The 22,118-nt window shown below is 54.8% G+C and overlaps 3 protein-coding genes across 3 annotated transcripts; 1 reads left to right on the top strand and 2 right to left on the bottom strand.

Moving 5' to 3' along the window:
* Window positions 1–308: 308 nt before the first annotated feature.
* On the bottom strand, window positions 309–1,770 carry PG998_015038 (uncharacterized protein; the record flags this gene model as incomplete). The annotated part of the gene is made up of 2 exons (XM_066881854.1): window positions 309–1,352; window positions 1,432–1,770. The coding sequence occupies 2 exons, from the start codon at window positions 1,768–1,770 to the stop codon at window positions 309–311; spliced, it is 1,383 nt and encodes a 460-aa protein (XP_066723052.1).
* A 1,686-nt stretch (window positions 1,771–3,456) lies between these two features.
* PG998_015037 (uncharacterized protein) lies at window positions 3,457–13,124 on the top strand (the record flags this gene model as incomplete). The annotated part of the gene is made up of 5 exons (XM_066881853.1): window positions 3,457–6,345; window positions 6,401–8,236; window positions 8,311–9,926; window positions 9,978–12,762; window positions 12,813–13,124. The coding sequence occupies 5 exons, from the start codon at window positions 3,457–3,459 to the stop codon at window positions 13,122–13,124; spliced, it is 9,438 nt and encodes a 3,145-aa protein (XP_066723051.1).
* Window positions 13,125–14,357: 1,233 nt separating this feature from the next.
* On the bottom strand, window positions 14,358–21,150 carry PG998_015036 (uncharacterized protein; the record flags this gene model as incomplete). Its single annotated transcript, XM_066881852.1, has 4 exons — window positions 14,358–16,632; window positions 16,671–16,861; window positions 16,911–20,788; window positions 21,111–21,150. 4 exons carry the CDS (start codon window positions 21,148–21,150, stop codon window positions 14,358–14,360), a joined length of 6,384 nt encoding a protein of 2,127 aa, XP_066723050.1.
* Between the last annotated feature and the right edge of the window lie 968 nt (window positions 21,151–22,118).

Genomic DNA, 22,118 nt, shown 5'->3' with positions numbered 1-22,118 from the left:
ACAACTTTCAGGGCCGGGATGAGACATCAAGTTGTCGAATGAGTGCTGTCTGAACCAACATGAATCCGGGGGATAATTAAGACATTGACGAATTTGCAACGTAGGGTTCTCATGTGTAAAGGTCAAGACGGGCTATGGTATTTGGAATCGTTTGAATTATCTCCTGTCCATAGACGATAGATGATAGTTGGTCAAATAAAAGACAAGCCGAGAACGCCGGGCCCTCCCGATGCAGCTGCACCCTGATGAAGCCGAGACCCAACACCTGGAAAAACAGTATATGCCAAAGCGTCAAGTTCGTGACAGCGTTAATCCTTCTTCTTCTCGTCCTTCTTGCCTTCATCCTTCTTGGCATCACCCTTGTCTTCGCTCTTATCCTCACTCTTGTCATCCTTCTTGTCGTCCTTGTTGCCGTCCTCCTTTTCGTCCTTCTTGTCGTCCTTCTTGTCGTCCTTCTTCTCATCCTTGCTATCGTCGCTCTTCTCATCCTTCTTCTCATCCTTCTTCTCATCCTTCTTGTCGTCCTTGGTCTCTTCCTTCTTATCAGCCTTCTCCTTCTTGTCACCCTTCTTATCCTTGTTCTTGGCCTCCTTCTTCTCTTGCTCCTTCTTCTCCTTTTCCTCCTTCTCCTTCTGCTTGGCCTCCTCCTCTTCCTTCTTCTTGCGCTCGGCCTCGGCCTTCTCCTTCTTGACGCGCTCCTCCTCGTAGGCGGGCTGCTCGAGCTTCTTCCACTTGTCCGAGTAGGGCTCCTCGAAGCGGCTCTCCTGGATCTTCTCGCTGATCTTGCCGAACTGGGGCTTGTACTGGCCGACCTTCATGGTGCCGACCATGCTGATCATGATGGCGACGCCGACGATGGCCGTCAGCACGAAGCGGTAGGTGGCGTACCAGTAGGGGGCCCAGCCGCGGATGGAGGCGGTGCGGTCGCAGAGCCAGAGCCCGACGAAAGCGGCCCACTGCGTCGTCAGGGCCCAGGGCCACGGCATCAGCAGCGTCGGCCACGCCACCAGCGGCGCCGCCACGCCCAGCGCGTACCGGAACTTCGTGCGCGCCTTGTCGGGTGCCTTCTCCGCGTACTCGAGCCCCCAGTGGATGGCGCCCAGGAAGCTGATGATGGCGGCGCCGTAGCCGACCTGGAGCGGCTCCAGCAGGCCGAGGAAGTAGTGCGCGTTCTCGTGGCTCATCAGGAAGTGGTTCAGGAAGGCCGACGTGGTGGGCCAGTCGGTGTTGACGGCCCACGAGAGGTAGACGACGCTGACCGACGTCGCGAGGTACGGAATGGTGCCCGACAAGCCGAGGATGTAGGACTCTCGCGGCACCTGCGTCAGGTTGAAGGTTTCTTTTACGGTGTGCTAGCAAGCCAATTGATGTTAGTACCTCGTAACCTAGACAGGCCAATTACTTGGAGCATTTGTAGTAGTTTAGACTTACAAGATCATGCCCGAGCCCGTCCGCGACATCTTTCTGGGCGCCCGGCGGGGCCGACTCAATGGCGTGCCGAACGCTGGACTCGGAGGAGACGCGCTCCGGGTGCGACTCCAGCTTTTTCTCGGCCGCCTTCTTCATCTCCTCGGCGCTGAGGGGCTCGCCCAGCGGCGACGGCTTCGTCGCGTATCGCGACCGGAGAACGAGCGAGGTGGCTCGGGGCGCCCGCAGGACGACGTTCTGGGCGAGGGAGGGGACGTTGTTGGCGGATCGCAGCGCCAGCTGTCGGGAGGCGGCGATGGCTCTCGCGGAGCCCGCCCACATGGTTTGCGTGCTCCGGAACATGGCGGTGAGATGGCGAGGTCCGCTAAAACGGCGAAGTGGTGTCGGGGGGTTGGATTGTCGATAGCCGAATCAATGGCCTTGGGATTGGCTCAATTGCAGGTCTGGAGGTTGTCTGCACTCCAGCACTTGGTGGTAGAAATTGGTTATAAAGTTTGAAGATTGGTATGAAAAAACAACAAGCAGAAGAAGAAGGGGAGGCTGCTTCCCAATTTCATATGCAATAGCTACCGGAGCCAAAACATGGCATGGAGCGAAGGTGCTGTACCTGATGCGATGCAGTTACATCATCACTACCTCTCCCATGCTTGCTCACCCGGACCATGCTCGGTTTCACGGCATTTGGGGGCCTCGAGCAGGCCGTGTGCCGCGTGTGCAGTAATCAATCTAATCTGCAACTGGAGCTGCTCACTGCTGTTTTACGTCAATCGGGATCGATCGTTTAACCCATGCCCCCTTGTCCGTCCATCCTGGGCGTGCCTGGATATCCGCAGTGCCGCAGCTTGAGCTCCGACTGTTGTTTGGGGGACAAGGGAGCTTGGGTGCAGTGACGTAATTGGAGAGAAAGCTTGGCAAAGGTTGGTGCCTGCCCGCGTTTGGTCCTGGCACCTGGGAAACAAGCCGACTGAGGGTGATGAAAATAAAACAAGCAAACACCTGCAGACACAGCTGCCCCGCGCAATGTGGCTAGTGATGGTGGCTTGCTGGACTTTATCCGTTCATAACGAATCAATGCAAATCACAATTTCGAGCTGACAGACTGGCTAGCAGGCGGGGTGTTTTCTCCACTTCAATATTCTAGCAACCACCCATCAGCCATCGGTACAGATTTGTTTCGGAAGTCATGATCGAATTCCCAAAGACCGACCGCAAATCGATCTAAATGCAGCAGCAGATAGCACGATGTATTTCAACATTGTACGTTATTGATTGTATGTACGCAGGCCAACAACCATCCTCCAGTGCGCCAATCCAGCGACACGAGCCAATAAACGCTAGTGCAAAGCTCCAGCCACAGCCACTAACTACGACAGGTTGGTAGCGACCGACACTGGCGTCATACAGTTTCCAAGGCACCAGTCGACCGAGTGTAGCAAGCTGACTGCTGCATGCATTCGCCCACTCATCGCCTGTCTCTCGTCGGTCGTTCTTGTTCTATCTTGGGCAAGCTCCTGAAAGTCCAAAGCCCAAAGCACACATGTGCCCGATGCGGGATCGATTTCTATATCGAGAAATCCCACAAACATTGACTGCCCGGTGATTTTGGGCACAACACCATCCTCCTCCCGCACCTAAACTACTTTCCATGCTCCCCTCCTCCCCCATACTTTTTCTCCGTGACAAGAGGGAGTAGTGGTTGATCGTTTCTGCGTTGGCCTTGTTTTCAGCCCACTTCCGTTGAGCACTTAGTTTTCCGACCTAGATACCCGATCATTTCAGTTTAATCCATACAATCAATCAATTACTCCTGACGCCGCCATCCATCTAAGCAACCCACCACGTTGTGCACTCCGAATCGACTCCAGTGCCTTCGACTCGAGTTTCGGTCCGTAATCGCCGCTTCCGTGTCGACCCTCTCCCCCATATCGGCTTCCGATTCGCGACCCTGTTCTGCCGATGAGGAATCACGATACCCCGCCCTAATCCACGAATTCGTCCCGGCCCGGGTTACGGCACCCCGCAGTCAACATGTTGGAAGGCTTGGTTGCAGGTCTGCTGAACCGCTTCCTGGGCATGTACGTCAAGAATTTTGACCCTGCCCAGTTGAAGGTCGGTATCTGGTCCGGCGATGTCAAGCTGCGCAACCTCCAACTACGGAAGGAGGCCCTCGACCAGCTGAAGCTGCCTATCAATGTCGTCGAAGGACATCTGGGCGAGCTGACCCTCATAATACCATGGTCCAACCTGCGTGGGGCCCCGGTCAAGGTCATCATCGAAGATGTCTTTCTCCTGGCCTCTCCGAAGGAAGAAGCCGCCTACGACGAGGAAGAAGAGGAGCGCCGCCTGCAGCGCATCAAGATGGAGAAGCTAGACTCAGCCGAACTGCTCAAGGAGCGTTCGCAGGAAGGCCTTAGCCAGGAAGAGCAGAAGAAGAGCCAGAGCTTTACCGAGAGTCTGGTCACTAAGATTGTCGACAATCTCCAGGTGACTGTGAAGAACATCCACGTCCGATACGAAGATTCCATATCCGCTCCGGGCCACCCCTTTGCCCTGGGCATCACTCTCGAGGAGTTCAGCGCCGTCTCGACGGATGGCGAGTGGAAGCCGACTTTCATCCAGAACTCGTCCCAGACAACACACAAGCTGGCCAAATTAGGAGCTCTGGCGGTGTACTGGAATACCGACACCAAGCTTTTTGGTTCTGGCCGCGAGGTCCCCGGAGATGGAGAGGCCGAGATTGATCATGACATGATGGTTAAGAGCTTCAAGGGCATGATTGGTGAAGGCGATAATGTGAACACGGCAAACCACCAGTTTATACTGAAGCCCGTGAGCGGCCAGGCGAAGATCGAGCTAGACAAGACGGGCGACTCCCAAACTCCCAAATTCAAGGGCAACTTACTGTTTGACGAGATTGGTGTAGTCCTTGATGACGACCAATACCGCGACAGTTTGATGATGGTTGACCTATTCCACTACTTCATCCGCCATCAAGAGTACAAGAAACTCCAACCGAAGGGGGTCTCACCCAAGGAAGACCCACGAGCTTGGTTCAAGTTCGCCGGGAACGCTGTTTTAAACAAGATTCATGATCGCAATCGCCGCTGGACATGGGACTACTTCCGTGAGCGCCGCGATGATCGCAAACGGTATATTGAGTTGTTCAAGAAGAAGAAAGCCAATCACCAGTTTACGACAACAGAAACCGAAGACATGGATAAGCTGGAATCGAAGTTAGGCTACGAAGACTTGCGCTTCTGGCGATCTCTCGCCAGGAACCAGCTGAAGAAGGAGAATGCTGAAGCACTCAAGAACGCACCGAAGCAAGATCCCCAACAGCAAGGATGGCTCGCCTGGGCCTGGGGCTCGAAGCCTGCCCATCCTTCGGATTCCACTGAGAATACTCAGATGACAGAGGAGCAGCGTCAAGAGCTTTACGAAGCAATCGACTGGGACGAGAAGACTGCCTTGGCCGATGCTGTTGATACTCCACGAGATAGTGTCAAGATGCAGCTGGATGCATCTTTGAGTACCGGCAGCTTTACTTTACGACAAGACCCACACGGCTCCAAGAAGGATCTTTTGAGCTTGCATTTCGACCTTTTCAAGGCCAAGGGTATCAAGCGCCCTGACTCGGTTCTGGCCAACGTGAGTCTCGGTGGCTTCCGCGTGCAAGATGGAACTACTTCTGCCTCTCAATTTAAGGAAATTGTCAGAGTCAAAGATGCACCGGAAAGCCGACAGAAGCGACTGTCGATCATGGATCTTGAAACTACGGAGCACGAGACATTCTTCGACGTGTCCGTCGAGCAAAACCCGCTGGATGGCCAGGGAGACTTTGCTGTGACGGCGAAGTTGAAGCCCCTAGAGATTATCTGGAATCCCAACTTCGTTGTCGGCATCGTGGACTTTTTCAAGCCCCCCGAGCGTCATATGGAGTCCATCACCGCACTCATGGAGACTGCTGGGGCCACCGTCGAGGGCTTGCGACAGCAGACGAGAGCTGGCCTGGAGTTCGCTCTCGAGGAACACAAGACCATCAACGCGAAGTTGGACCTGCAAGCACCTCTGATCATAGTGCCTCAGAGCATTACGGTCAAGGAGTCGACTTGTCTCATCCTGGATGCTGGTCATATTAGTGTCTCCAGCGAGCTGGTGGACAAGGCTACCTTGAAGCAGATCCAGGATAAGCAAAAACAGCAGTATTCCGATGAAGACCTCAAGCAGCTAGAGTCTTTGATGTACGACCGCTTCCTTGTCAAGTTGACATCTACGCAACTCCTCATTGGTCCGTCGATCGAGGATACCAAAACGCAGCTGATCGAGAAGGACGATTCACGGCAATATCACATTGTGGAGAAGATCAACCTGGACTTCACAGTTGCCATGTCGATTCTACCAAAAGCGCCGAACTTGACCAGAATGAAGATCGCTGGCCATATGCCTGTCCTACATGCAGCCGTCTCAGACACCAAATACAAGAGCCTCATGAAGCTCATCGACGTTGCTATCCCGAAGTTTGGCGGCGACGAGCAGCAAAGTCAAGTGCAGCAGCCAACTAAGAGACCGCGACTCCTCAGCACCTCTTCAAGTCGTTCACGGCGCAAAAGTCATCAGAAGCTTACCCCCGCTAATGACCTGTTCATGACACAGCAATCTGCTGTTATTGATATCGATGACAGTATTGATGACGATGACGACGACGACGACTTTGAGGATGCGCCCGATGGCAGTCACAATCAACAGCTCAAGATGCAACAGCGAAGTTTTGAATTCAAGTTTGCTGTTGACAAGCTTCAAGGCTCTCTCTACCGCAGCGACCCAGATGGAAAGGGCACCGAATCGTTACTGGTTGAGCTGGTCGCCGAGAACTTCGATCTCGAGTTCTTCATGCGACCTTTCGACATGGCTGCCAATGTCTCACTTGGCTCTGTGACTGTGGACGACTTCGTGGACAACCCCCCCGGCGGAGTTCAAGTCAATCGTCTCCTCCAGGGACGCCGAGGACGGCAAGGAACAAAGAGAGCTCGTCAAAATCAAGTTTGTTAAGGTTAAGAGAGACTCTCCGGAATTCATGCCACTCTATGATGGAATAGAGACCAACGTGGATGTGGCAATTTCGACCATCAACTTGGTCGTGACCAGGAGAACGCTCCTGACCCTACTCGACTTTGTCCTTGTTACGTTCACTAACAATGGCAACAACAACGCAGCGCCCCAACAGAGCCAGCAAATCATGGACTCTGAAGAGGATGATGATGACGAGGTTCAAATTGTAGAGCCAAGCCCGGAGCCGGAGCAAACCGAGGGTGGCTCCATACGCGTCAAGATCGATCTCAAGACGATCCGAATGATTCTCAATAACGATGGCATTAGGCTCGCGACTCTTTCATTCAACCACGCAGATGTTGGCATCCACCTTTCGGGTAAGACCATGCGTGTTGGAGCCAAGTTGGGTGATCTAAGCCTGGTGGATGACGTGAATGTCGGCGCGTCCGAGTCCTCCAGTTTCCGGCGGCTTATCACCATTCAGGGTGACGAGCTCGCCGACTTCCGCTATGAAACATTCGACTCAAGTAACGAGAAGGCGTATCCGGGTTACGATTCCTCGGTATTCCTGCGCGCCGGCTCTATCAAGGTCAACTTCCTGGAAGAGCCTTTCAGGAAGATCATCGAGTTCCTGGTAAAGTTCGGCAAGATGCAAGCCATCTACAATGCTGCGAGACAGGCTGCAGCCAACCAAGCCCAGCAGTTGCAGCAAAGCCCGAACCGTTTCAAGTTCGACGTCATTGTCAATACTCCTATCATTGTTTTCCCTGCAACGGTCAACCCAGATCAGCCCAAGCGAGACCTTATGACGGCCTACTTGGGTGAGATCTACGCTCAGAACAAGTTCGCCCCATTGGATGAGGCTGGGAACTCAACAATCGCCAATAAGCTCTCAGCCGGCATCAGAAACATCAGGCTTACATCACTCTACCACTACCCCGAGGACAAGTCGGAGGAGCTCGAGATGATTGATGGTGTCGACCTTGGCTTCAAAATCATCTATGCTGAGCACCAAAAAGGGTGGACACGCCCCGACACGGAGATTAAGGGCAACATGACCGATTTCAACCTGAAAATCACCCAGCATCAGATGCAGTCACTACTGGCGATATCGCGGTCTGTCCCTGCCGCGTTCTCTACCGATGCTGAAGCAAGTGGCGAAGAAGCTGAGAGAGATGTCGATCAAGGAACCCTTCGACGGGCAAAGACCATGACATCCATGCATTCTGCCAAGGATGACAATCTCGTTGACCTGGGTCCAGAACTGGGAACCCAAGGGGAGACCTGGACCAAGCTGGACCTTGTGTTTAACGTGCACAAAATCGGTCTCGAGCTGATCAATGCCCCCGACGATCGACCAGTGGGCGATGCCGAGAAGGCTAGCCTTGCGCAATTCTCTCTCGACGATAGCACGTTGAAGACGCGCATGCTCGCGGACGGGTCGCTAGCGGCCGAATTTGTCATCCAGGCATTCACTATCCAGGACAGTCGGCAACGGGATACCAACAAGTTCCGCAAGATAATGACTTCGGCAAACAAGACTGTGCAGCAATTCATGGCCTCTGTCTCAATGACAGGGGGCGACACTAGGAATCTAATCGCCATGGTCGCAATCGACAGCCCTCGTATCATCTTCACTCTGGACTACATTTATGCCATTCAGCGCTTTATCTCAGCGGGCTTGGCTGTGGATGAGCCTACGCCGGTTGAAGACAGCTTAGAAGAATCGCCGGAAGGCTCAGAGACAGAGTCATTACAAGTCGCATCAACTGCGAACAAATCGCAAAAGACCGTCTCCCGGAAAGGAGAGCCTGAGAAAAGAATCAGTCCAAGATGGACATCGCTTTCCGGGTGAACGTCGTCGACGCTCAAGTGATTCTGATTGCCAACCCACTCAGCTCGAGCTCCGAAGCTATTGTGTTGGGCACCAAGCAAGTACTTCTATCGCAACAGCACGCCCTGACCTTCCAGGTATCCCAAGTGGGCATGTTCCTTTGTCGCATGGACAAGTTCGAGGCGTCAAGACTACGGGTTCTCGATGATTTCTCTATCCAGATGTCATTGGATAGTTCCCAGCCGAACACGACCAACATTCACTTGGATATTGACCCGCTAATCCTTCGAGTCTCTCTCCGGGATATCCTGCTTGTTCTCCAAATCGTGAGCAAGGCATCCGAGTTGTCTGCAAATGAATCTGAAACACCAGAGCAGCAACCTAGTGCCTCTGACAAAAAGGCCTTGCAGCTGAAGGATGATGGCCTCAAACAGCGCTCTGCGAGTGGCAAAGGCGGATCCACCATCGCGAAGCGAACAAAGGGAACCAAGACGATTGGTACCGTTACGACCAGAAACCGCAAGGGATCTCAACCACCGCAGCCAGTCCATGATGTCAACAAGGGACCGAAGCGCCACGAGGAGATGACTGCTACCATTGATGGAATCCGCGTCGTCCTGATTGGCGACTTGCACGAACTGCCGATCCTGGACATGAACATCAAGAGCTTCAGTGCATCTGCAGCAGACTGGTCCAGTAGCCTCAAGGCTGAGACGGCAATTGACATGTATGTCAATGTCTACAATTTCGCCAAATCTGCCTGGGAACCGCTTCTTGAGCCTTGGCAGTTGGGTGTCGGCGTCGCCAAATCCCAGGACGGTTTGCTGTCTGTCGACCTTCAATCGAAGAAGACCTTCGAGGTGACTGTTACAACTGCAACCATTGCGGTTGCATCGAAGTCCTTTGACTTCTTGACGGGCGACGAGGATGTCATTGGAAAGACGAGGAGTACTGAAGCGCCATACAAGATCAGAAACTACACGGGCTTTGATGTCGTTGTGGAGGCTAGAAACCAAAGCAATACCGAGAACATCTCATCGAGGTTGACCGATGGAGAGGAAGCACCTTGGAGTTTCGAGCACTGGGAGAAGATGCGAGAGAACATCATGTCTGAAAGCAACACGGCTAACAGCGTCAGTGTTTCGATTGAGGGCAGCGGGTTCGACGCTGTTAAGAACATCCGGCTCAACCGCGAGGGCGAATACCTCTACAGTCTGCACCCCAAGGCCGATAACGCGTTACACAAGCTCCTGGTTGAAGTCAAGCTTGGAAGTGACAACATTAAGTATGTGACTTTGAGATCACCATTGGTGGTCGAAAACCAAACGCAGATCCCGGTCGAGCTCGGCGTGTACGATGCCCAGGAGGGTCATTTGCTCAAGATTGAGAAGATCCCGCCTGGAGAGAGCCGACCTGCACCTGTCGCAGCATGCTTCGTCAAGTCATTGCTCGTGCGCCCAGACTCGGGCTTTGGTTATGCATGGTCGTCTGAGCATCTATGGTGGAGAGATCTCCTCAAACGCCCCACGCGCACCTTGATGTGCAAGGGTGAATCTAACGACCCCTTCTACTTCCAAATGAGCACTACCTTTGAGAAGGGCCATTTCCTCACTGGGTAAGTTTCTTCCAATGGATTCTACGTGCTAATGCTAATATGGTGATCCAGAAAATACCCTTACATGAAGGTCAAGCTGTCTCCTCCGATAGTGCTGGAGAACCTGCTACCTTACGACTTCAAGTATCGCATCTACGACAAGAACACTAAGAGAGATTGGACGAACTTCCTGCGCAAAGGTGGCGTTAGTCCCGTCCATGTCGTGGAGCTGTCTCATCTGCTCTTGATGAGCATCGACATGCAGGACACTGTGTTTAAGCCCAGCGAGTTTGCTATTATCAACCCCGGCGGACAAGAGGACTTCCGCAAGGAGAAGAGACTTATTTGCAAGGATGAAGAAGGCCTCCAACTGCAACTTTGCCTCCATTACTACCGCGTTCCCGACGGTGGTGGCGCCTTCCAGGTCACCGTGTTCAGCCCTTACGTACTGCTGAACAAGACTGGCTTGGATGTTAACATCCGCGCCAAGCAGCCTTTGCAGCAGGCCAAGAGGGCCGCGGGACAGTCACAGCTCAATGCATCCGCTAGAGGACAATCCAAGGCCCTCCCCTTTATGTTCTCGTACCCGGGCGACGAGCACAAGAACCGTGCATTGCTCAAGATTGGCGACTCAGAATGGAGCAAGCCTCAGAGTTTCGATGCTATTGGCAGCACCAGCGATGTCATTTTGCCCGCCGTCAATGGGAACGCGGAGTATCATGTGGGTATCACCATCGAAGCGGGAGAAGGCAAGTACAAGATGACGAGAGTCGTCACCCTTGCGCCTCGATTCATCGTCAAGAACAAACTCGGCGAGGAGATCAACATCCGCGAGCCAGGCTCATCGAACATCATGACCCTGCAAACAGGTTCGCTCCAAGCTCTGCATACCCTTCAACGATCTCCCGCCAAGCAGCTTGCACTCTGCTTCCCGGGAATGAACAATCAATGGACCTCGCCTTTCAACATCTCGGATTTGGGGACCAACCACATCAAGATCGCGAAGGCGGGCCAGCGCCAAAGGCTTGTTCGCGTCGAAGTGTTGATGGAAGACTCGACCATCTTCTTGCATCTCAGCATGGAGACCAAGGCTTGGCCATTCTCCATGAGGAACGAGAGTGATACCGAATTCGTCTTCTACCAGGCCAACCCCAACGTCGACGAAGACGGATCCGAGGATCATTCTGGATGGCGACCGGTCAAATACCGCCTACCCCCTCGGAGCATCATGCCCTATGCCTGGGATTTCCCGGCGGCCAAGTTCCGGGAAGTGGTCATCACCGCCTTTGGAAAGGAGCGACATGTGAAACTAGCAGAGATCGGAAACTTGATACCTATGAAGTTTGTCAGTGGTCAAGGTACTCAGAAAATCATCGACATCAATGTCGCGGCTGACGGCCCGACCCAAACCCTCATTCTGTCCAACTTCAAACAAAGCAAGAGTTTGTACCGCCAGAAGACAGGAGCCAGCATGAGCCAGAACGCCAGTGGTGGCTTCGAAGTCAAGAATCTGGACACTGGCACAACCTTCCAGGCGCAGCTCAAGCTTTCGGGCATAGGTGTTTCGCTCATCAACACGTCGCTTAAGGAACTTGCCTACATCAACTTCCGCGATGTACAACTTAGCTACAAGGAGTCGGCACTGTACCAGACGATCAGCACGTCCATAAAGTGGATCCAGATCGACAACCAGCTCTATGGAGGACTGTTCCCCATGGTGCTCTATCCCAGCGTCGTGCCCAAGCAGGCGCAGGAGATCGAGATGCACCCGTCGCTTCATGCTCAGGTCACCCGAGTCAAGGACAACGACTACGGTGTGCTGTACGTGAAGTATGCTACGCTGCTCCTGCAGCAGATGACCATCGAACTGGACGAGGACTTCATCTACGCTGTTCTGGACTTCACCAAGGTGCCCGGTGCTGCTTGGACCGAGACACACGAGGGAAAGCTGTGCGACGAGGGCCTGGACATCCCCGAGCCGAAGCAGGAGCAGGGCGGACAAGACATATACTTCGAAGTCCTCAACATCCAACCCATGCAGCTCGATCTCTCCTTCATGCGGACGGAACGAGTCAATGTGGAGGACAAGACGTCATCGCGCAACCCCATCATGTTCTTTATCAACGCCATGACTATGGCCATCGGAAACGTCAACGATGCGCCCATCCGCATGAACGCACTGCTTCTGGAGAATGCACGCATGTCTGTGCCGGTGCTCATACAGAGCATGTCGAACCACTACAGTCAAGAGGTCATCTATCAGATCCACAAGATCATCGGCAGTGCCGACTTCTTGGGCAACCCCGTTGGCCTCTTCAACAACCTCAGCAGCGGCATCACCGATGTCTTCTACGAGCCATACCAAGGTCTCATCATGTCAGACAAGCCCGAGGATCTCGGTATCGGCATCGCTAAGGGTGCGGCAAGCTTCGTGAAGAAGTCGGTCTATGGCTTCTCGGACTCATTCTCAAAGATCACGGGCAGTCTTGGCAAAGGCCTGGCAGCAGCCACGCTCGACAAGCAGTTCCAAGACCGTCGCCGTATCACGCGGGCCCGGAACCGACCGAAGCACGCACTCTTCGGCATCACGACGGGCGCCAACTCCTTCTTCACGTCGGTCGCATCCGGCGCGGGCGGTCTCGTGAAGAAGCCGCTGGAGGGCGCCGAGCAAGGCGGCGCACCGGGCTTCATGAAGGGCCTGGTGAAGGGCGGCGTGGGCCTGCTGACGAAGCCGGCCGTGGGCGTGTTCGACATGGCGTCCAACTTCTCCGAGGGCATCCGCAACACGATGACGGTGTTCGACGGGTCGGAGCTGGACCGGGTGCGGCTGACGCGCTTCATCCCGTCGGACGGCATCGTGCGGCCTACAACCAGCGCGAGGCGCTGGGCCAGTTCTGGCTCAAGCAGACGGACAACGGCAAGTACTTCCACGAGGTGTACGTGGCACACCTGGAGCTGCCGCGCGACAACATGGTGGTCATGGTGACGTACAGCCGCATCCTGCTGATCCGCAGCGACCGGCTGACGACGGAGTGGGACGTGCCGCTCAAGGAGATCCAGATCGTCAAGCGCGAGCGCACGGGGCTCAGCATTGTGCTGCGCGGCGGGTCCGTGGGGCCCTTCATCCCGGTCGGCGAGGAGTCGAGCCGCGAGTTCTTGTACAAGTCCATCGCGATTCCGGTTACCGAGTTCAACCGGCGGTTCCGCGGGCTGGAGTAGCAAGGGGGAAACATGTGAGGGGGCGGGGTGGGGCGTGGCGTTTAGGGGGTGTTGTTGGCGGTATTCGTAGCTTTTTAAATGAGTCATGAGTTCTCTCTTCTACTGGACTGGTTTTGATGATGACTGGGTATGCGATGTTGACTATGTTGGCCACGTTGCTGCCGTTGCTTCTGCTTCTCACCTACCCGTGGCTATCTTCTATGAGCCTTGACGGTATGGAGAGTGTTCGCAAAAACGGCATGGTTTCTTCCATGTAGTCTGGGGTGGTTGACGATGCAGAACTATTCTCTTGTCCATCCAGTTGGGAGACGTTGAGCCGGACATCCAGGAAGTCTTCAAGGATTCGAGATGACGATTGACCACTGGCACAAGTCTCTACGGTTTATCACACACGACATAGTTCCACTCAATCAACGAAAAGAGCGATCAACTCCTCCACCTGTGACGGAAAGCGACATCACCCACACGAGCCATCACCATACGAGTCCCATAAAAACGTGGACGATATCGATTACGATCCGTATCACCCCCTGCGTATTGGGCCCCCACTCGAGGACGCCCATCGCCGGTGCATTCGAATGTACCTCTTGGCCAAGAAGAGCTCCGAACTCTTTCGAAAGGAGGACCGCGAAGAGTACGCCCAGTCGGTGTTGCGTAAAGTGAAGAGGGTATATAGTACGGGTTTCCTTAACTACTGTCGCTGGAATCATCCCAGCATTTGGTCAAAATGATTAGATACCTACTAATTACCTTGAAGCATTACAATTCCACTCATATAAATCACAGTAACCTATAGTGATGCTCTTGACCAGTCATTATACAATGCCCCTAAATCTATGTTCTATCTGTTTATATGTGTCCGCCCAAAACCAGACACCCCATTTGCACTCTACATTCCACTGAGGCTAAGAAAGCGCCACCTGTCTATGGAATCAACCTGGATAATTCTGCAACTGCACCTCCCAAGTATGAACCTAAATATTCAATCATCTAGGTCAATGTTCTAGATGAGGCCGGAGTATTGACCAAATCCGAGCTCGCCGACCGGCTCCTTTCAGTGCAGATCTGTTCTGCCAAATCTAAACACACTAATTATGAATTCGTTAGCAGATTCCTGCGTAATATAGACAGAGAAGACAGAATGAAGTCGAACAAGGAAGGAAGGGAGGGGAAGAGGGTTCTTTGTGTAAATGTGATAGGGGCTAAAGGGGCTAACAAAGGAAGAGGGAAAGGTCACTTACGTCTTTGGAGGCTCGCAGCTCCCAATATCTTCAGGATGGCAACATCCCTGCCCAGCGTCTTCCAGAACCAGTTGCGTATCTCCACCGATGCGAGCGAGTCGATGCCGAGCTCGACAACGCTGTTCTGCGGATTCACGTTCTGCAGCCCCAGCATGGCCTCCAGGCGGTTCGTGAATGCCGTCATGATGGAATCGGCTATCATCGAAGGCGCGCTCAGGGTCTCCAGTGTCTGAAGCAACGTCTCTTGTGGTGCCTGGCCAGCCGCGCTGCTGCTGCCTTCGCTCTCGTCGTCATCGACGGTGAAATGCGAGAACCGCGGGTCGAGGTGCCAGTGCAAGGGCTCAGCGCTGCCCCACTTGAACCGCTTCAACCCGGTCGTGATATCGAATGGCGGCAGCTCCCCCTCTCCGGACGGCGGCCGGCCCGCGACGATGGCCTCGAGGAACATGTGGTGGATGTCGCGCTCCGAGATGGGCGGGTACCCCTCGCGCTCGAGCCCGGCGTACAGCTCGCCCTTCTCGCGCTGCAGCAGCCCGAGGCCGTAGATGACGCCGATATTGAGCACGGAGCCCACGCGGCCCTCGCGCAGCCGCCGCCGCGCCGCGAGGCCGTTCATGTACATGTTGGCCGCGGCGTAGTTGGCCTGGCCCGGGTGCCCGCCGACGGCGGCGAAGGAGCTGGTCATGACGAAGAAGTCGAGCTCGGCGCGGCCGAAGACGGCGTCCAGGTTCGCCGACCCCACCGTCTTGGGCGCCATGACGCGGTTCCACGTCGCGGCCGACTCCATCTGCGCGAAGACGCGGTCCTCGAGCACCATGGCGCCGTTGACCACGCCGGCGAGGGGCTGGGCGCCCGCGGCGCGCAGGCGGTGCTGGAGCGCGCGGACGTCGGCTAGCTTCGTCACGTCCAGGCGCTCGACGGCGATGTGTGCGGAGACTTCGTTCGTCCACTTCAGCAGCGCCATGTCGGGATTGCGGCTGGCTAGTACGATGTGGCGTGCGCCGTGGCGGATGAAGAGACGGCACAGACTCTGGCCAAGATCGCGGGTCAGGCCGACTAGGAGATAGGTCGCGTCCGGGCGGAAGAGATTCTCCTCGACTATGGGGTTGACCGATGGGGACATGACACGGCGCGAGGCGTTGATGCGGTCGTTGAATGGCTTTAGGGACTTGACGCGGGGAATCAAGCGCTGCCCCTTTTCGATGTAGACCTCGGGCTCTTTGGGGTTGAGCTCCGCTGGAATACTGGTATCGGGCAAGCACATTTGCCGAAGACACCCGCTGATCCTCTCAGCAGCGCCTTCTAAGTCATCCAGATCGATGACTTGGAGTCTCAGGTTGGGGACCTCGGCTATCATTGTGCGAGTGAAACCGAGCGTGGCGGCATGGTCTGGATTACCAAGCCTGGCTCCTTTTGTCACCCAGAGGACCGTCGTGTTCGGCCTGAAGAAGGCCTGAAGCTGACTCAGTCGCTGGTCGTTCACATTGGCCAAAAGGGGCTCGTCTAGATCCGCGAGCACAACAGCTGCCGTGAAGGCTGTGGTGGACTTAGGATCCAAGTCGTCAAACGAGGGAGCTGTTGTGATCTTGCGGGAATCCTGGGACAGCTCGCACATCAGCTCACGGTTGATCTTTGTTGATTCTTCCCCCAGACCACCTATGATGAGCACCTCGTCGATTGCGGGCCCTGAAGCAGCCGACATTGGACTGCTTACTTGACGGACATGTATCGAGGAGCCACAAGCAAAGTATTGATCTGCGTGTTTCGCTGTTTTGACATAGCCGCTTAGGCCATCGAGTACATCAGCCCATATCGGTGTCGAAATCGGGTCAGCGGGATGGTCGTTTCGTGCTGCCATACTACGCAAACTATCGCGTACTCCCATTTCCAGACTATGGGTAAGTATGAGAATACCACCTGCTGTCATGGATGCTCGAATTGAATCCAGTGTAATTTCTGGGTTATCACCGTCGAGCTGCGATGTCGACACAACCACCAAGTTTCCACGAGCCCCCGTTATCGACTGGTCCTCGAGAATATCGCGCAGGCTGTTCGATACGAAACGAGTCTTTTTCAAGACGGAACTGCCTGTATCACGCAGGCGAAGCTTCTCTCGTCCCGACTCGAAGCGAATGGTGTGGGATGAAAAACTCGTTCCTAGCCCCGACACTATGCGTTCTATGAGACCAAGATCCGGGTCGACAAGACTCAACACATTCAGTCGCGGGAAGCGGTGTGTGATTTGTTCCATTATGCGTTCCAGGTGGCTGTTGAACCAGTTCTGTCGGTGTGCCTGGTCAATAACCAGGGGACAGCGCTCCGCAGCATAGCGGGCAAAGCCAAGCCAACTTCCATGATGAAGTCCAAGGCGGCTCGGTATGGAGATTCTTCAATGAACTGCTCGATGCTCTCGAGCCCCGCTAGGTCAAGCTTTTCTTTTATCGAGTGCTCGCTTTCAAGGCCTATTTCGCGGATCGGGACGAGCTGCTGCTTTGGCTGGTCGTAAAAAGAATGCGCCAACTTGGTTGCAGCTGTCGAAGAGGACCGGGTCTATCTTACTCATCAGGGTGGGCGCTTGGACGATTTCATCGACAGGGTCGACGTTGAAGACAGTATTCAGATACAGCTCGTAGTCGTCTTCAGGGCGCGTGTCCGCAATGGCCGTGACCACGAGTCCCTCAACTTGGATTTCGCAACCAAGCTTCTCATTGGAGATGTCTATATCGACAATGAACTGGGCTTTAGACGCACTGCTGGTAGGTCGTGCTTCCGCAAGGCTGCTGTCCACCTTCAGTCTCTGCTCCTTGCCCGCCACATTCGCGCCATTACAGTACGCCATGTTGAAGCTAAGGCGCTTGATACTGGTAGGCAAGAAAGAAGTCCATAACGAGCCGTCTCCGGGTGCAGAATATGTGAGGAAGGCGGACTGAAAACAGGTATCCAACGTGGCTGGGCTGACTGCGAGAGACGTCGTGTCATCCTGGTGGGATCGCTTGACACTAACGGTTGAGTAGTCAAGTCGACGCTCAATGGATTCCAGTGCCCGGAAGGGGCCGGAGTAGACGAGACTACTATTGTCCATCATGCTGTAGAAGGCCTTGGAGCTTGCCGGCAGCGTTTCGGATAGAGGTCGTTCTTTTGATGGCAAAGCACCGGCGCTTTGTTCACCCAGATGGATCCGAAGCACGCCTGACATGTTCTTGGTCATGGACGTCGAACCATCCGCTGCACAGGAGACCAACATGATATCAGCCTCGATGATCGAAGAGGACTTCCAATCCTTGGGCTGTGTCCGGGGAGTCAGCGAGAACATAACCTCGACACCAGCCGAGTCGGGCTCTACCGCGATGCCCGCCATGATCTGCATATTCACAATATCGATCACGGATGCAGGCCTATCGGCAATGAGGGCTCTCGCGGCATCCAGGGCCATGACGCAGTAGGCCGAGGCCGGGACCAGGGGCTGGCCCTGGAAGCTGTGGTGCCGTATCCAAGGGACGTGAGTAATGGTCAAGATATTTCGCCAACGGAGCCCAAATTCGCAGTCGTCGCGAGTTCTGACGCCTAGAAGCTCGTGGGGACTGCCTTTCTTGAAGTGGTATTGGCGAGAAAGCCGGGACTCTCGCCAGTGGCCTTGCGAGTGGTCCCATGGATAACTTGGTAAATTCTCCAAGGCTCCCTTGACCGAGTTTGATCCAAATATTGGCGCCAATTGAACTGCTTCAGGTCCAAAATGACACCAGAGAAAGCCCAAAAGCTCGGATAAGGCAGACTGGTCATTCTTCGCCCTGTCCAATACCCCCGAATACAGGAGTGCGCCCCCATTCAAGGATTTGGCCGTTTGGGTGGCAGGTCCCTTCAAAGCTGGATGAGGGCCAACCTCGATAGCACAGTCAAAGGGGCCATACTCAGAAATAGCCGTTTTGATAGCATCGTGGAACTGAACTGCGGATACCATGTTGTCCTTCCAGTATGTGATGGTAGGGTCTGTGTTACCAGCCCCTGAGAACCCATTAACGCTGGACATCCAATTAACACCATTACCATGCGCCAGTGAATTGATACCACAGCTTTGTAACGCTTTAACGTACGCTGCTGCAGGTTGGATCATGTGCGGCGAATGGTAGGCGGTATCCACGACAAGGACCCTGGCGAACCTTTGCTGTTGTGTCAACTTGTCCCGTGCCAGGTGCACCATGTCTAGGTCGCCCGATAACGTCACACTGCTTGGCGCATTGCTGGCAGCGACGCAGAGTCTACCACCAAAGTCTGGACGTTGACAGAAGTCAAACGCTTCGGCTTCTGACAGGCCAACCGCCATCATGCCGCCCTTCTCTCCATTCGGGCCGCCGGCCAGGTGGGCAAACATTCCTCGGTAGTACGAGATGAGAATGGCATCTCTACCTGACAGCTGCCCAGCGGTGTAAGCAGCAGCAATCTCACCCGAGGAGTGCCCTACAACAGTGTGGAACTCGACTCCGTAGGATTTGAGGACATCCACCAATGCGATCTGTAGGGCTGTGCACAGGGGTTGCGATATGGCGGCCTCGTTGATGCGTGAGACTTCCGGCCCGGCCATGATCTGCTCCGACAAGGTCCATGAAGGGGGCTCCGGGCAGGCTTGGAGGAATTTGTCCAAGGAGCTAATCGTGTCGCGGTATGTTCTGTTGGAAAGCAGCAGAGACCGGGACATGGTGGCCCATTGTGCACCTTGCCCAGTGAAGACACCCAGGATTCTTGGTTTCTGGTGAAGCGTTTGCGCCCGGATTCCGAAGTCATTAGCGCCGGTGGAGGCGTTAAGAGATGATTCCATGAGAGCGATAGCATTAGATGAAGATTCCGCAGAGAAAGCCAATCGATATGACAAAGTTGTTCGCTTGGAATAGAGATGCGATCCCAGATGCTGAGGTGTGGTGTTGGGACTCTGCTTGAGGTACTGCACCAAGTCCCTCATGACACTTCGAAGAGAAGTTTGTGAAGCAGCAGAGACCACAAAGGGGAAATATCCACTTGCGTCAGATGCCTCGATATCCAGCGACAGACTTGGCGACTTTGCCAGAGGCTGTGAGTGGTACAAACTCATAACGTCGTGTATACGGGGAACGTACGACTCGATGATGGCGTGTGCGTTGGTTCCACCAAATCCAAACGAGTTCACACTGGCTCTCCGAGGCAGAGAGCCCAATGTTTCCGGCCAAGGTCGCACAGCCGTCGGGATCTGGAGATGCTTGTAGAACGGCTTTACACTTGGGTTCAGTGACCGAAAGTGGAGGTTTGGTGGCACCGATCCATGCTTCATTGCCTGAAGCACTTTCAGTACGCCAGCAAGGCCAGCCGCCCCCTCTGTGTGACCGATGACGGTCTTGACAGACCCAACCAAGAGCGTATCGGAATCCACAGGCTCTTGAACTCCAGACGCAGTGTCGAAAAACGCCTCCTCGATCGCTTTTGCTTCGCGTGGGTCGCCGGCCTGCGTCCCCGTCCCGTGCGCCTCGAAATACTGACACCGATCCTCCGCCAGCTTCGGGTCCAGCCCGGCCTTCGCGTAGGTCTGCATTATGAGAGACGCCTGCGCCTCGGAGTTGGGCATGGTGATGCCCTGCGTCCTTCCATCCGAGCCCACGCCCGTGTTGCGGATGATGCCCTCGATCCTGTCCCCGTCTGCCAGCGCCTGCGACAGCGTCTTGATGAAGACGGCCGCCACGCCCTCGCCGCGCGCGTAGCCGTCGGCGTCGACGTCCCACATCTGGCACCGGCCCGAGGGGCTCAGCATGTGCAGGTTGGACTCGACGATGAACTGCTCCGGGGTCAGCATCAGGTTGACGCCCGTGACGCAGGCCATCCTGCTCTCGTGCGCGCGGAGGCTCAGGACGGCCTGGTGGAGCGCCACCAGCGACGAGCTGCACGCCGTGTCGATGGTCAGGGACGGGCCGCGGAAGTTGAAGAAGTACGAGATGCGGTTCGCGATGATGGAGCGCGCGTTGCCCGTCGCGTAGTACTGGCTCGCCGCCATCTCGTCGCGCTGCGACAGGGTGTCGTAGTCGGCCGTCATGACGCCCGCGAAGACGGCGACGTCGGCGCCCGTGAGGCGGGCCATCGAGTAGCCCGCCGCCTCCATGGCCTCGTAGACGACCTCGAGCAGCAGGCGCTGCTGCGGGTCGATGGCCTCGGCCTCGCGGGGCGTGATGTTGAAGAAGCCGGCGTCGAACTTGCGGATGTCCTGGTCCAGCCAGTACGCGCGGATCGAGTTGGTGGTGCCGTGGTGCTCGCCGTCGGCGTGGTAGAAGGCCTCGGCGTTGAACCGGTCCCGGGGACCTGCCGCGTGAGGTCGGTGGGGTCGGCGAGGAGATCCCACAGTTTCGAGGGGGACGTGGCGCCCCCTGTGAACCGGCAGCTGGTGCCGACGATGGCGATCGGCTCGGGCTGACCTGGTGTGTACATGGTCGCGGCGGGATCGCAGCTGGGTAATATACCTTGTGCTGACTATATACAATCAACCAAAAATATGTGAGGAAAAAGCAAGCAAGTGAGCTAAGCAAAAGGGGAAAGCGATGAAGGATGGGTGAGTGAGTAGGTGATGTGAGTGTCTGTCATCCAATCGTCACTCAATATTCAGGGCGTCAAGAAGGAAATATAACTCAGACATATAGTGTTACCAATGCCCCCTGGACAATGGCCTTGTGTGCCAATAGGGACGCCCATCCTTTGTACTCGAGATAATGACAGCGACTGAACAGTCTCTTACTCGCAACCGCATTATACGGGTGATCTTTGATTTGCTGCATGATCGCCGAAGCAGCTCTTTGTGTCTCAGACGACGCCTGGGGTCTTCCCTGCAGCCAGCCGTAACCACCTTTTCCTTTGGTCGTTGAAAACACCGAACGCGTTGGTAAGCATCGTGATTACTTATTCAGATGAAAGGACCTCCCTTTATCGCGACTATTCTAGGACAGATCGTGAGAAATTCCAAAATAGCTCTGGAAAGACTGGTGGTGGTTCTGCTGTCTAATCATAGTTTCGGCCGAGAAGATGACAGGGTGACGGCCTAGGACTCCCAGCTGAACGGTTGTGGAAAGGGTATATCTACTGGCTCCGGCGCCTCTTCTTCACCTTCTCCGACCCCGAAGCGACTAGTCCTTTATCTCCGATTGACAGTGGTTCTATTTGCGTCGACTTGGTGTGTTGCTGGTTGAGACGGTGTCGACGATTTCCCACGATGCGGTTCTTTCCGGAGTCATGAGACGCGCCTCTTCTTCGCACTAGGCAAGCCCCGAATCGAAATACCGCCGAGAACGACACCTCGATGGCGGCTCGAGTTTCAATGCGTCATTGTCATACGACTGCAAGGTCGGAGAGGCCGGTCTGTGGTGTCGTCCTAGCACATCTCGAACTGGACGATTCAAGGAGACGATCAATGGGAAACCCCAGAATAGCACATACCTATTCTCAGCGGACGAAACCAAAGTCAGCTCAATTATCATTGTTCGCAGTTCTTTGATGGCATGGCACCAAGAATTAGACAATGACAACCCCTGAAACAGATGCTTGGGCTGCAATTCACCAGGAATACTGCATTGCCAAATCTGTCGAACGTCTTCAACAGGTAATTGAAGCTGGCTCTGAGAATCTGAACACAATCGCAATGCGTATTCCAACTCCGGGCGCCCGGAAGCCAATATATGTAAAGGAAGAACCCAATTGATACGCGCATTTTTTATCTTATGCTTTCAGTTCGATATCAGGCTGTTATCTC

Source organism: Apiospora kogelbergensis, assembly GCF_038363985.1.
Source record: "Apiospora kogelbergensis strain CBS 113332 chromosome Unknown utg000019l_segment0_segment0, whole genome shotgun sequence".
NCBI classification, from domain to species: domain Eukaryota; kingdom Fungi; phylum Ascomycota; class Sordariomycetes; order Amphisphaeriales; family Apiosporaceae; genus Apiospora; species Apiospora kogelbergensis.
This window is presented reverse-complemented; position numbering and strand designations above follow the sequence as displayed.